Genomic DNA, 13,702 nt, shown 5'->3' with positions numbered 1-13,702 from the left:
GATTGGGGGTTGAGAAATGGGAGACTCCGAAGGGAGATACCTGGTAATGAATACTCTTCCATAGATACCCACTGCATTTCTGAATCACGAATAATCCAGGCAGCCATTGATTTTAATTGAGCTGCCCAGTAGTACATTCTGAAGTTCCTTTCCAGACATTAACATTTTGAGTCTGACCCTTGGTCATTTATTCTGCCAGATAAATTTGGATGTAATGCGTTTTAATAATTTGAATGCAGACTGTGGGATCAAAATGGGTAGGTGCTGAAATAGGAATAATAGGCGTGGAAGAATATTCATCCTTATACATTCAATCCTCCCCATAAAAGTGAGTGGGAATAGGTTCCATCTGTCTAAGTCTCCCTTAATCTCCTTGAACAACCAATCATAATTGAGTGCAAGTAGCTGATTGGTTTTAGGAGTAATAATTACCCCCAAGTATCTGAAGCCCTGTTTGGAGTGTCTAAAAGATACAAGATGATCTAGCTGTGTGGGCCAGTTGCCAACAATCATTAACGCCTCAGATTTATTTGTATTTATTTTATAACCTGACACTGTACCATAATCTTTAAGGTTGCTCAGAAGGGTCGGGACAGAGGTGACTGGATTCTCTAAAAATAGCAGAATATCATCTGCGAAAAGTGACAGTTTATGTTGTGTATTGGTTTCATCTCTAATTCTTTGTATGAGAGGGTTGGATCTGATCAGTTCAGCTAACGGTTCAATACTAAGAGCAAATAAGGACGGCAATAACACTTCACCCTGTCTAGTGCCACGGCCTAGAGAGAAAAAGTTAGAGCAGTGACCATTAACCCTTACCCGAGACCTGGGGTTTTTATATAGTGTTTGGACCCATCAGATAAAAGTCTCATTAAAGCCCATATGCCTGAGAGTCTGTTGCAGGAAGTCCCAATCTACCCGGTCAAAGGCCTTTTCCGCATCCAGGCTCAAAAATATTGAAGAGGTATCCCTTTCCTGTGCCATAATCTGAAGATTGAGGGCCCTTCTAACATTATCTGAACCTTGTCTACACTGTTAAAAAAAATTCCGTTATAAAACGGAAAAAGTGCTGGTAATTAATTACCAGCACTTTTTCCGTTATTGTACGGGCACTTCCGTAAACCTTAAAACGGATATTTCTGTAGATTTACCCGAGTTTTTCTGTACCATTGACGGACATTTCCGTCAAACCTAAAATGGAAAATTCCGTATTTTCCATAAATTTCGGCGTTATTGCACAGACAATTCCGTAAACCCTATAACAGATATTTCCGTAGATTTACCTGACTTTTTCTTTACCATTTACGGACAGTTCCATCAAACCTAAAATGGAATATTCCGTATTATTTAAGTACTCAATCCATACCATTTACGGACACTTCAGTCATCCTAAAATGTTTAATTCTGTACCATTCTCTATACCGTTTACCATCAATAAAGCACAAATGTAGAATCACAGCAATTATTTATTTCCTTTAACAGCTGCCAGTGCTTTAAAGTGATTTCACTTTTTGTGGTGAATGATTTGCAATATTTACACTACAACCATTAAAACATTCAGAACATCACCTTCACATTCAGAGAAATTTTACATACATAAACCAGCTGTTTTCTCAAAGAAGTACAGCCATGTCCTTTAACAGGGAGATGCCAAATCTAGCAACTTTTTAGCATCCACAGGCTGACAGGCATTAATAACAAATTGATTTGTTAAAGACAATGACAAAATAAGACAATAAAACTGCCAGCATTGCTGTTGCTGTCTCACCTGTCAGTGCAAAATGAGGAGCCCCCTCCAGGAGGATGCAGAAACCTACACCTCCAACTCCACATATCACACCGACAGGCAGAGCTCTGCAACCAGTGGCTGACCTTTCTACAAAAAACAAATAGAACATTAGAAGTATTACATTATACAACTTTTCTATAAAACATCAGTGCAGCAATAACAACCATGACCTTAGAAGGATGACTGTGCAACATGCCATAAAGAGATTTTTAAAACTCTTAAAACAACTTAAAACTAAAAAAAAAATTAAAACTTACACCTCCAACTCCACAATGACAGGAAAAGCTTAACTGGAATGACAAATATCGCCCACCTTCCCTCCCCCTTAACATGGGGGATTTGAAACTGCAGCATGTGTGTTGTGGGCATCTAGTTAAAACATCTGAACTCACCTAATACTGTAAAAATCTGTATTTCTACTCCCAAGCCCCATGTTTTTGGATTTGCCTTTGTGTGTGTGTGTGTGTGTGTGTGTGTGTGTGTGTGTGTGTGTGTGTGTGTGTGTGTGTGTGTGTACATTCAGTCCAAAAAGGTATTTTCTGAGCTCTGAGAACAGCTCAAATGGCCCATTCAGATTCCTTCTGCTTGCATTCAAATTCCTTCAGCTGAGAAACCAGCTTGCACACCTGTGGAGGAATGAAGTGCCGTTTCTTCCCCTTCTTCTCTGCCTTGGAGCCTCGCTCAGGATTGACCCCAAAGAAAACTCTGAGGGAAAAAAAAAAAAAACAATAGTGATATGCAGACAAAGTTTGCACATGTAGTGTGGCTTGACAGGAGTGGAGCAGTTCAATAAAATCCTACATTTGTTTTCTTCAATATGCCCCTATGTGTGAACCTCTCTATCATTCTAGTTGACCATCTGTCTAGAACCCAATGTTGTTGTGGTGCTGGTGCCAGTGGCTAAGCTCTCTTCCTTTGTCTTTTCAAGACACATGCATTCACACTGTGCATATACAGAAATGTTTGCAAGGGTGAGAAGTCTGCTTATCACCAACACATGACAGCATGCATCCTCAATGTGTATGCAGGGATATTATAAATGCACAGAACACAGAAGGGGATAGAAAACACAGTTGACATTGTCCTATCAAAAGGTGTAACAGCACATTTGAACACGGACTGTCCTGGGGGTTATTCAAACATGGAGTGGAGAAACTGTGACATTCAGTGCACGTTACACATCAGTACAAGTATTAACATTTGGGCATGAATCCACTATGTAGTATTTTTTAAATTAATATGTTTAGTCTTTCCTTCGGGGGGGGGGGGGGGTCCCTGGAACAACATATTTTGAGTTTGGGGTCTGCAGCCAAATAAATTTCAGTTTGTGTGTCTTTGACATGAAAAGGTTTGACCACCACTGACATAACCTGGTCTCAGGTGCTAATGGTTTTAAAGAGATAGCTCAAACGAATTTTGTGTCAACAAACCATTCTGAGAAAAATATGTTTTTGCTCCATTTCCCAACTGGAATCATGTTATGTTTGTTTTGTTATTGATTGACTTAGGACACTATTTAAAGCAAAAAGCATGTTACCTGCCCTTTAAAAAGATATGACACATTTATTCCAACAATAGTCTTCAACAGGGAGCTACAAAATCTCTGAACAAATCCATATTCAGGGGGATCATAAGCCAATAACAGCTGATCTAAAAGCTCACAGCATGTGACGACACATTTTGAGCTTGTACATCTCAGACAAACGGGTTTAGTGTAGATTGACAAAAAGCAGGTCAGGTGCAGAAAGGCACGGCAAAGTCACATTTACAAAGTATTTCCAAACAATGAGTGCTTACCTTTGCATGAATTCGAGAGTAAAAGCCATCTCCGGTGGGTATTGGACGTTGCAGACATAAAACATGGAGAAGACGTAGCTCAAGGCCACAATGGGAGAGGTGATGTGGTCATTGACAAGTAACCCATCAACAGCAATCTTGAATTGCTGGTCACCTTAAACACAGATAAAAACCATGTACCATTTACAAAAAAAAAAAAATCCTATATTTTAAGGCAAGCAAAACATTTCTTTAATAAATATGACACAACAACAGCTTATAACAACAGCTAACAACAGCTTGCTGGGATACAAAAAAAGATTTAACTACAAACCTCTGATTAGGATGCATGGGGTCACTGGGAGTTCGACTTCAGGATCTGCAGAGATCTGTTTTGGTGACAGACATGATACATGAATTAATGTTTCCAGTACACACAAACCTGCTGGCAAATTGACTATCTGCTAGTGTCTTCATCAGACAGAGGTAGCCATTATGCAAAAACATTAATGTAAATAGTTTATAGATAGAGAGTTTATAGAGAATATCAGCAGCACAATTAGGGGAATCTATACTTCCTACTGTGGTTGGTTACTTGGTTCACCACTGGATGCAAATAATTATCTTGCACACAGTTTAAAATCTACAACATCTACCTCTTTTTTGTGGAAGAGTTTATAAGAGTCTTCCTTGAAGTATTTTGAAATGCCACAGATGAGCTGTATTGGACCTTCGCCCATCTTCATCCCTTTGGAGTCAAGGAAGTCATTGATCCCCTTTTCTTTTTTGGAAAGTTCCTGTTCAAGGTTCAAGGTGTTAATTTTGTACAAGTACATAAGACTAACACTCATTTTCGTTTGGAGCTATGGAGAGAATTTTGAAAAAAATAAAAATAAAAATGAATTATTTCATTTTCATTTGCAACCTGTTCTGTTTTGATCTCAAATGTCCTGCTTTTTTGGTTGTCACTTCCTGATTTTTGGTCTCAAATCTATTCCATTTGATTGTTCATCCAAGTTATTCTATTTGATTGGTTGCCAGTTTATCTTTTTTGGTCTCAACTCTCTTTTTGGGTGCAAATCTTTTTCTGATTGATTAATAAAGACAAAATTCTCTCCATATGGAGCAGCACAGCACAATCATAATAATAACAATAACAACACACCTGTGCCAGCTTGTTTTGTACAGAGAAGCCAAGGAGTTTAGATGCATGATCAAACAGGTGAGGAACTTCAAACAGGAACGGCCACTCGTCCTTTACAACGGCAATAGTGGTATCATCATCGTTGAGGATTTCACGCTGAATGGGATATGTTTCAGTCATCAATTTTCGAACAGATGACTCCTAAAGATATGAGGCAGTTAGACAAACAGTCGAACAGTTAGTCAAACTAACCAATTAAAATAATAAAACAGGGTATCAATTTCAATTGACTATGGGCATAGTGATCTACAGACGATCTACAATTTCACAATGTGTCCTAAATTGTACTTGGACCCAGACCTTATCGCATTACTCCTGCTATATACTATTGCTGTGTGAATGGTTGTATGTCTAGATGGTGGACTGTAGGAACCGAATTGCCCTTCGAGGATTAATAAAGCTTTCTGTATCTGTAATGGATGATTGCAGACCCACCTGAAGATCCTGGGTTTGAAAGGCACGTTTCAACTCATCTCGTTTAGACAGCAGGTCTTCTCTACACACGGCCCCCTCAATGATTGGATCCCACGCCACACATCCATACAGATCTGAATTCCTGGGCCTTTTCTTTGTTGAATTTTCACCCCCTGCTTGCCTCTTCAGTGAGCTTTGTGGCCTCTTCATATTTTCAATTCTGTGTTCCAGCTGACGAAAGAGAGTTTCAGAACCATCTTTTGCAAAAGGTTTGTTTCCAAACGGCTCTGTCAGCTTGAAGGAGGCAGGATATTGTCCTACAATCATACTGGCGAGTTCCCTCAGCTTTTGTCTACCAGGTCTTCCTGGGTGTTTATGGAGGTAATCTTCAGCGACGATCCGAACCATCTCTCGTCTGTCTTTCCCCATTATGTACTTTTTTTCACGCAACTCATCCATGACTTTTGAGGGAAATTTGTGCCATGGTACAGAATATGCGTCTTGGGATGGGGAGTCGGCTGTCTCAGGTGGTGTTGAGGGCAGCTGAAACCTCTGTGGTTCAGGTGTTGATGAGGGGCCAGGCCGGGTGAACTGCGGTGGAGTTTGTGAATCTATGGATGACATGACAAACATCTCCATAAATTAAACACATCACAATTGTTGCAAATCAATTAATACATTGGTCCTCAATGTCCAGTTTGGGTCAACCAGGAATACAAATGGACCTAATTATGAAAACCAATTATAGAGTAATTATTGCCATGTACAGCTGATGGCAACTTTTTTTTTGCATTTTTGGAATAAACCTTTGTAGTTTCAGAAAACTTGCATTAAAACAGAGGGGCAAAAACTCACCTGCTTCCAATGCTTTGACAGCTCTGACGAATCTTTTGCACTGAATGAATGGCAGAGTGTCTTTAATGTCCTCCGGGTCCACAAGGCTCAGGTCATCTACAGAGAGAACTCCTAATTCCTCCAGTTTAGCCATGAGTGTATCCATCTGATCGCTACTGAGCGATGGCATTGCTTTCTTGACATAGTTTTTCACAAGTTCCATGTTGGTGTGTGTTTAAGAGGAATGAGCCACCGAGTACCTCTCTGGTAAGAATAAAGTGGATGATAATCATCAAGTTTGTTCAAATCATGGCAACTGAACAGGTCAGAAGCATTTTCATCAAGTTCATAGAGTCCAAGATCAGGTATCCAGCTGGCAGTTTTCCCTCAAAGCAAAAGTAGGACAGTAGTTTCATTTTTTACAAAAATGCTTGCTATTTGTCCTAACTGCAGTAGTCCTTTTGCGTAGCTCAGTAAGACCAGCATTCCATTTGCATATGTAGTGCCTTTAACCTGCACACTCTCTGTGACAACTGAGTTACTTGAGTTCAAATCAAATTCTCCAACCACTGTCTTTATGTTCTGGTCATAGAGCTCTGGATAGAACCGTGTTGAGTCTGAGACATGAACCTGGGAACGAAACAAGGTACCACAAGACTGATAAGCCTGAAGCAACTGGTGCCGTTCAGCCAGAGACTTGGTTACATTTATGAAGTTCTTACTTGCCCTAATGCAACTTTTAAAATAATAATGTAATGCCTTGTGCATAGGGCTCTGCTCGTATATACTATTCCCAAGAGATGTTACAGTCTCCCTTGGAACACCATACTGCCCCAGTTCACAGGCTAGTGCATCCACAGTATATTCCTGTTGAATATCACTTATAGTTCTCATTTCATTTGCTATTTCTGTTATTGTGGAGGCTGGAACCAAATATTTTGCCTGTAAACCCAAGTAAAACTGAGCAAGACTCTCTGTGAAGTTGTCTTTCACTTGATCACTGCAGAAATTATCACTTTGTTCTGCATCAATGTTAAAACTTTCAGGTTCTTCAGGTTCTACATGTGATCCTTCACCTTGGAAAGACCGTTCTGTTAGTTCACATATATGAACTGGGGCTATCTTGGTAACATCCCACCCTTTATGGTATCTGGAAATATGCGTTAGGGATGACTTTACATTGAATGTCTTAGAACATCCATCAAAGGGACACGTTACAGTCAAACCCTCATCTATGTGACCACTCAAATGACACTTTAAAGTTTTAAGATCATCATATTCACTGCTGCAAAAATTAAACAAGCACCTTAACTGTACAGACACATTACGGTTCCATGTTTGTGTGCTCCTTCTGTCTACATGAGCTCGTGACATATGCACAGCAAGGCTACTGTATGTGTTAAACTTCCTTCTGCAATCCCTATGGCCACATAAAAAAGATACATTATTATTATTTCTGTGTGTTCGGCAGTGTTTCAAGTAATCAGTCGAAGACCGAGCGTTAAAGCCACAAATGTTACAAGTCAACATTTTTAAGAGATTGAATTTGCCAATTGACGGATAGCCAGAATCAGAACAGAATCAATATGAAAACAATAAATTTATATCAGCACAGTGAAGCATATTCACTTTTCAGGTACCTTCAAATAAGTAATCTGCGTTGGGCTGCATGGGCCACTCTCTTTGGGCTGCAATGTTTTCTGCCATGAAATCTGATTCTACTTAACTATCACCCCTTTTAATTATTACCATGTTCAGTTGCATGCTAACGTAACACAGCGAGCTATAACAATACACACGTGGCTAATTTACACACACACACACACACACACACACAAGCGCGCGCATCCAACTTATGGGCTAACGTTAACTTTAGTTGGGCAAACCACGCTTCAAAATAACGCAAAACCCACACATTCAAATGTTACCATGAAACACACACGGCTACCAACTGACTATCGAGACCAAATTTCATGTAAGAGGGAGGGAAAAAATGGTTTTTGATGTACTTACGAAGCGCAGGCGGCTGGCTAATGCTAACGCAGCTAGCAGCAAACGTCCACTCACATACACACCACTACCAACTGCCTATCGAGACCATTTAATGTACGAGGGGGAACAAGGTGGCACTCCATTCTCATTCTCATTCCACACAACCAACCTGTTTCCAACTTTCCTTGTGACTTGCAGAAATTTAGGTAGGCACTGACCGCACTGAAAGTAATGGCGTCGGAATATTCTGGCTGGGGGAGAAAATTCTGCCTTGCGCAACAGCAAACTTTCCGTATTTCGCAAAACGGAGCGAATCCGTAGCAAATCCACGGTAAAGGGACCCCTAAATTTACGGATTTTTTTAACAGTGTATGGGAAATAAAACCTGTTTGGTCAGGTTTCACTAGTTTTCTTATATGTTTTTGAATTCTATTTGCAATAATGGCTGTAAGAATTTTTAAATCAACACAAAGCAGGCTGATAGGGCGATAAGACATGCATAAAGTCGGGTCCTTACTTTCTTTATGGATGACACTAATAATAGCTTCAGACCATGACTGAGGGGGATCACTTTTAAATAATGCATAATTATAAACTTTGCATAACAATGGTGTTAGCTCTTTTTCAAAAAATTTGTAATACTCCCCAGGCAGTCCATCCACTCCGGGGGACTTGTTGTTTTTCAGTTTTCCAATGCTGTTTTTCATTTCTTCAATGGTGATTGGATTTGTTATTAGTTCAGCTTCTTCCTGAGACAGTTTACTAAGATTTATCGGGTTAAGAAATTGTTCAATCTTTTCAAATTTATTTGGGACATTTTCTTCTTTATACAATTCCTGATAATACAAAGAAAATGCTTTTGCAACTTCCTTAGGTTGGCACACAATTTTTCCAGAGTTTGGACATTTAATTTTATGAACAACCCTACTTGATTGCTCTTCACGCAGCTGAAATGCCAGCAGTCGGCTTGCCCGATTGCCGTATTGGTAGTACTTTTGATTAACAAAGCGTAGTTGTCCCTCCGCCTTATACGTTAGTAAATCATCCAACTTTTGCCTCTGCTCTTTCAATGAGTTCAAAGTTCCAGTGTCTTTAGTTACCTGATAGACTTTCTCTAATTTCTTAATTTTGTTTTCTAGTTCTGTTTGTTCTGCTAATCTCTCCTTTTTCAGTCTAGATGAAACTGCTATAATATTACCTCTCAAATAACTTTTGGCACTCTCCCACAAGATTGAAGGAGACACCTCATTATTATCATTGAATTGAATATATTCAGTCAGACTGTTTTGAAGTTCTTGTCAGGTTGTTTCATTATTCAAGATAGATACATTGGCTCTCCAATATTTAAAATTATTGTTTGGATTCAGTCTTAATGTCAGACAAACCGGGGCGTGATCAGAGATAGTGATTGCTTCTATGCTACACTGTCTAGTCCTATAAAGGTCCGTCCTAGGCATTAAAAACATGTCTATCCTTGAATGGCTGCGATGTACATGTGAATAAAAAGTAAAATCTTTTTCTTGGGGGTGGAACTGGCGTCACACATCCACTAGGCCCAATTCCTTAATCATTGTATTTAAACTACAAGATTTTTTGGATTTGGGGCCATTGTGTGTCGGGAGTCTGTTTTCCAGCTTTGTCATATCTTCTCTCAAAATCTTGAAAGACGCCTCCAGTCTCGTCAGAGCTTGCTGTGTTTCCATATGCCCATCTTTGTTATCTTTTCTTATCTTCTCCAGTTCTGCTAATATCCTCGTATCTGCATCACGAGTGCTAGCAGTAGCATTAGCATCTGCATTCGAGGACAAAGTTATTTGCTTCAAATGCTCGCCTTTATCTTTATTTTGATCCTGTTTGCTGGATCCCTTGCCTCTCAGGGACGATGCCATGCCGGTTGGAATGGAAATTGCCAACTTTTAAAATTGTAGTTAGGAGTAATGTATTCATCTGGACGGAGCTCGTTCCTTATGCTGCTTTACTAGATCATGGCATCACTGGAAAGCTCGCTGCAAGCGCTTTTTATGCAGTTTTTGCAAAGCTATATGTGGAAGGAAACTGTGACCTAGGACAAGCTGATGGCATAAGAAGTAAGTACAACTCCTCCGGTTTCATATGCAAAAAAATTATTGCGCTAGCTTACGTGGTTGCAGAGCTACCGGGATTTAAGAATAGTTACGCAAAACAGAGCGTGCCCGCTCCGACCGGCTTTAAAGTGATAAAACACTCATAAATATTGTGTTTTACATCTAATTGCCCCAAGGCCTTATTATATTCTCCACACATACACTTGAACATATAAAAGTGATGATCACCTCTTCCATTGAATTGAGTGTTTTAATACTACTACTACTCTACCTAGTAATTACCTCCTGTATTTATTTAAAGCTTCACTTTGGAATAGTTCCTTGTGAAGTCTGAACCTGTCAAGTGACAGTCTGCTTTGTTTGCACCTAGTCTGTTTCCCTGCAGTATTCTGGATGGATGAAGAAAAAAAGTCTATGAAGTAGCATGTCAATCATAAAACAGTGCTGAGTAAAGTGTAGGTGTGCAGCAGACTCAGTTCGCCATCCAAATAGGTTGGTTGGTTGAGTGGGGACGGGCCAGACAGTGTGTTAAAAAGTGATGACATGCTTGATGCTTGATGAAGACTTGTACTGGGTGATGCCTTGAATGCCCTGCCATAAACTGAGAATTTTTTGTATTGCTAAAGCGGAAGAGTTTGGCCCTGGTTGTTTTAAGATTAGCTTTATTCCTTGACCGAAACACACCATTCTTCTCTCTTCCCTATACATCTCTCTCACTAATGTATTGCTGAAAAAACAGGGCTTTTTTTAGTTCTTGTGGAAATGTGCTTGAAGATGGTGACATCCTCTGTGTGCTTTCCGATGACGGAGGACACAGATTCAGTGTACTCATCCAAATTCACACAGCCATCATGAGTAGCTGCATCTTTAAACATGTGTAAGTCTGTGTACTCAAAACAATCCTGCAGTGCTGAGACAACTGGTGGTTCTTCTGGCAGGTCTGGTGCATTTCAGCAGTGATGTGTATGAAGGCCGCAACAACACTGTAGTCTTGTCTAAAGAAATGATGTGAGGGTGCACAGCTGCTTTGTAGACATCACACATTTTGGTGTACACTTTATTCAAGCAGTTCTCTCCTCTTGTAGCAAAGTCCACATGTTGGTACTGATTGGGTGGTACTGTCTCAACATTTTCAAGATTAAAGTCACCAGTCACAATGAAAAATCCATCTGTATGTACAGTCTGGAGTTTGATGATAGGTTTTTACAGTTCTGTTAGTGCTTTTCACCGTCGTTTGACCCAGTGTTTTGAGTTTTCTTATATTTTGATGTTTATTGTTCATGTTCAAGTCTCATTTCGTTATCTTAAGCTCACATCCATTTTATGTGTTTCAGTAATGTCTCTGTCTCCTGTCTTCTCATCTTGTTTACGTTTCCCTTCTTGTGTTTAATTCAGTCTCCTCTGTTTGTGATGTGTAGTCTCCTTGTCCATTTAGGTTCCCCTTGTGTCTCTGCCCTGTGTCCCTCTCTGTGTTTATATGTATATGTCCCTTTTCCGTTCCCATGTTCCCCTCATGTTCATTCCATTTCTCCTGCCTATCATGTTTATCGATGTTCCCATGCCCCCCCCCCCCTCTCTCTCTCTCTCTCCCTCTCTCCTGTCCAGCTTGCATCCCAGGTTATTTCTCTCCATGTTTCCTGTTTTATTCAAATTCAAATTCAATTTCAAATTCAAATTCAAATTCAAATTTTATTTGTCACGTACACAGTCATACACAATACGATATGTAGTGAAATGCTTGGACAACTGCTCGTGACCTAAAGAAAACAAAAAAGGATAAGGCTATCAATAAGATAGGAAATAAATATGAAAAATTAAAAAGGGTAAATTTAACTAGGAAGGAATAAAATATAAATTAAGGTTAAAAATGAAATAACTGTACAACACAAATTAGAATGAAGGGTAAATTTAACTGGGAAAGAATAAGATAAAATATATAAATTAAAGTTGAAAATAAAATAACTGTACAACACAAATTAGAATGAAGGGTAAATTTAACTGGGAAAGAATAAGATAAAATATATAAATTAAAGTTGAAAATAAAATAACTGTACAACAAAATACACAATATAGAACTATATAAGAATGTATGAAGAAATATAAATAAATATATACACAATAACAGCAGCTGTACAAGTATTAACTGGAAATGAAGAATATAATGTAATGTCCAGTGGACACCAGAGAGTGTTAATTTAACTCTTTTTGGAGAGTTGGTACGTTAACTCTGATTTAGTGTTAAACACCAAATCTGTCTGGAGTTGATAATTTAACACTTGGTGTTAAGAGTTTATATATTAACTCTCAAAGAGTATTTTAGTTTAACTACGTAAAAGTTATCTTCTAATTCATTCTAAAAAGCGGGAATTTTACTGTTCTGAACTTCTAGAAATTTCTTTTGGAAATAAACATTTACTAAAAAGACGCAATGGTTTTTGAAAAACATTTATTCTGAACTGTGCACCACAATTTCAAAACATTTTCTGAAAGATGTAACAGTGTACATGTTCTCACTTTCATTAGAATTTTGTTTATCAAAAGGTCTGACATAGGTGAGCTGGTAAATGCAAATAACAGCATTCTCATCACTTATTTCTTCAATACAATATGCATGTCCTTCATTCATCACTTTGTGGAACTTCAACGCACTTCCGCTCTCCCCCATATTCCATCTTCACAAGCATATCCTGTGCGGAGATTGAATAAAAATTAGTTGACACTAATTAATGGCACAAATAATCCAGTAAACAATTGCAGCACAGTAAAACAAAAAGGAATCCTCTTTGAGCCATTACTTGTGTAAAGTATTTTCCCAAAAGACAAGGACACAGACAACAGGTAATACTGAACTAAATGTAAAACCTCAACCTTTTTAATTTTAAACCGTGTGCACAAAACTCTGGAGGGATCTATGCTAACCAGTCAGGAAGTCTGCTACTGCTGTTTGCTCGTTTTTTTTTATATGGGCGATCGTTTTCAGGCTTCAAGTAGCACCATTATACCAACATTTCACATTCTACACATTGTTTTAGGTGTATTTGACCAAAAGTTTGACTGAAAATTCACATGCAAGCTTTTTTTCCAAGGCTGTGGTATTTTCCCGCAAACAATACCTTTCAGCTAGCTAACACAGAATATTATGCTATCAGCGAGCAACATGGCTAATGCCTTTCACACAGCTTTGTCTCAACTCCAAAGAGCCACAGAAGTAAAAGCTAATAGAAATAATTGAAACAATCTTTGAAAAAATGACTTACCAAGCATGGCAAACAACTCAAATATGTAGAGCAAAATGTTCTGAAACGGCTTCACTTCAGCTTCGATTGGAGTCTATGGTGCTGGGGGCGGAGTCTGTGAATTTACTCTAATGGTGTCATAGCCCTTGTAGGAGTTCAGAGTTAAGAAGTCAAGAGTTAATGTTTCCATTGTAACACCTCCAGATTTGACATAGAAACACTCATTTTTAACACTCTATTTTAACTACTATCATTTTACACCTCAGAGTTACATTAAAAGAATGTGACTCTACTTGTGCAAGAAGACTATTAACACCAAAACATTTAACACTTTTGAATTTGCTGTGCATGTTTCCAGGTTTATGATTTCATG

At 38.8% G+C, this 13,702-nt stretch overlaps 1 protein-coding gene across 7 annotated transcripts; it reads right to left on the bottom strand.

Annotated features, from left to right (window-relative positions):
- Nucleotides 1-1,448: 1,448 nt before the first annotated feature.
- On the bottom strand, nucleotides 1,449-8,343 carry LOC308400673 (uncharacterized protein). Of its 7 annotated transcripts, none has more exons than XM_080888510.1 (8): nucleotides 8,179-8,343; nucleotides 6,039-6,647; nucleotides 5,205-5,794; nucleotides 4,731-4,910; nucleotides 4,222-4,362; nucleotides 3,900-3,954; nucleotides 3,587-3,740; nucleotides 1,449-2,494 (listed from the first exon to the last, which is right to left on the bottom strand). In XM_080888510.1, the coding sequence occupies exons 2-8, from the start codon at nucleotides 6,238-6,240 to the stop codon at nucleotides 2,347-2,349; spliced, it is 1,470 nt and encodes a 489-aa protein (XP_080744636.1). In that variant the 5' UTR covers nucleotides 6,241-6,647; nucleotides 8,179-8,343; the 3' UTR covers nucleotides 1,449-2,346. The 7 variants fall into 7 exon arrangements, with proteins under 7 accessions (XP_080744636.1, XP_080744637.1, XP_080744639.1 ...); XM_080888511.1 differs by having other exon boundaries at nucleotides 6,039-6,281; XM_080888513.1 differs by lacking the exon at nucleotides 8,179-8,343 and adding an exon at nucleotides 8,031-8,153 and having other exon boundaries at nucleotides 6,039-6,281.
- Between the last annotated feature and the right edge of the window lie 5,359 nt (nucleotides 8,344-13,702).

This window comes from Rhamphochromis sp. 'chilingali' (genome assembly GCF_963969265.1).
Source record: "Rhamphochromis sp. 'chilingali' genome assembly, chromosome: 8".
Taxonomy (NCBI): domain Eukaryota; kingdom Metazoa; phylum Chordata; class Actinopteri; order Cichliformes; family Cichlidae; genus Rhamphochromis; species Rhamphochromis sp. 'chilingali'.
This window is presented reverse-complemented; position numbering and strand designations above follow the sequence as displayed.

Coding starts and splice junctions, on each gene's coding strand:
- LOC308400673 (XM_080888510.1), bottom strand. CDS start 6,240: ATGGAACTTGTGAAAAACTATGTCAAGAAAGCAATGCCATCGCTCAGT. Junction 3,955..4,221: donor AACTCTTCCACAAAAAAGAG/GTAGATGTTGTA, acceptor TCACCAAAACAG/ATCTCTGCAGATCCTGAAGT. Junction 2,495..3,586: donor ACTCTCGAATTCATGCAAAG/GTAAGCACTCAT, acceptor TTTTTCCCTCAG/AGTTTTCTTTGGGGTCAATC.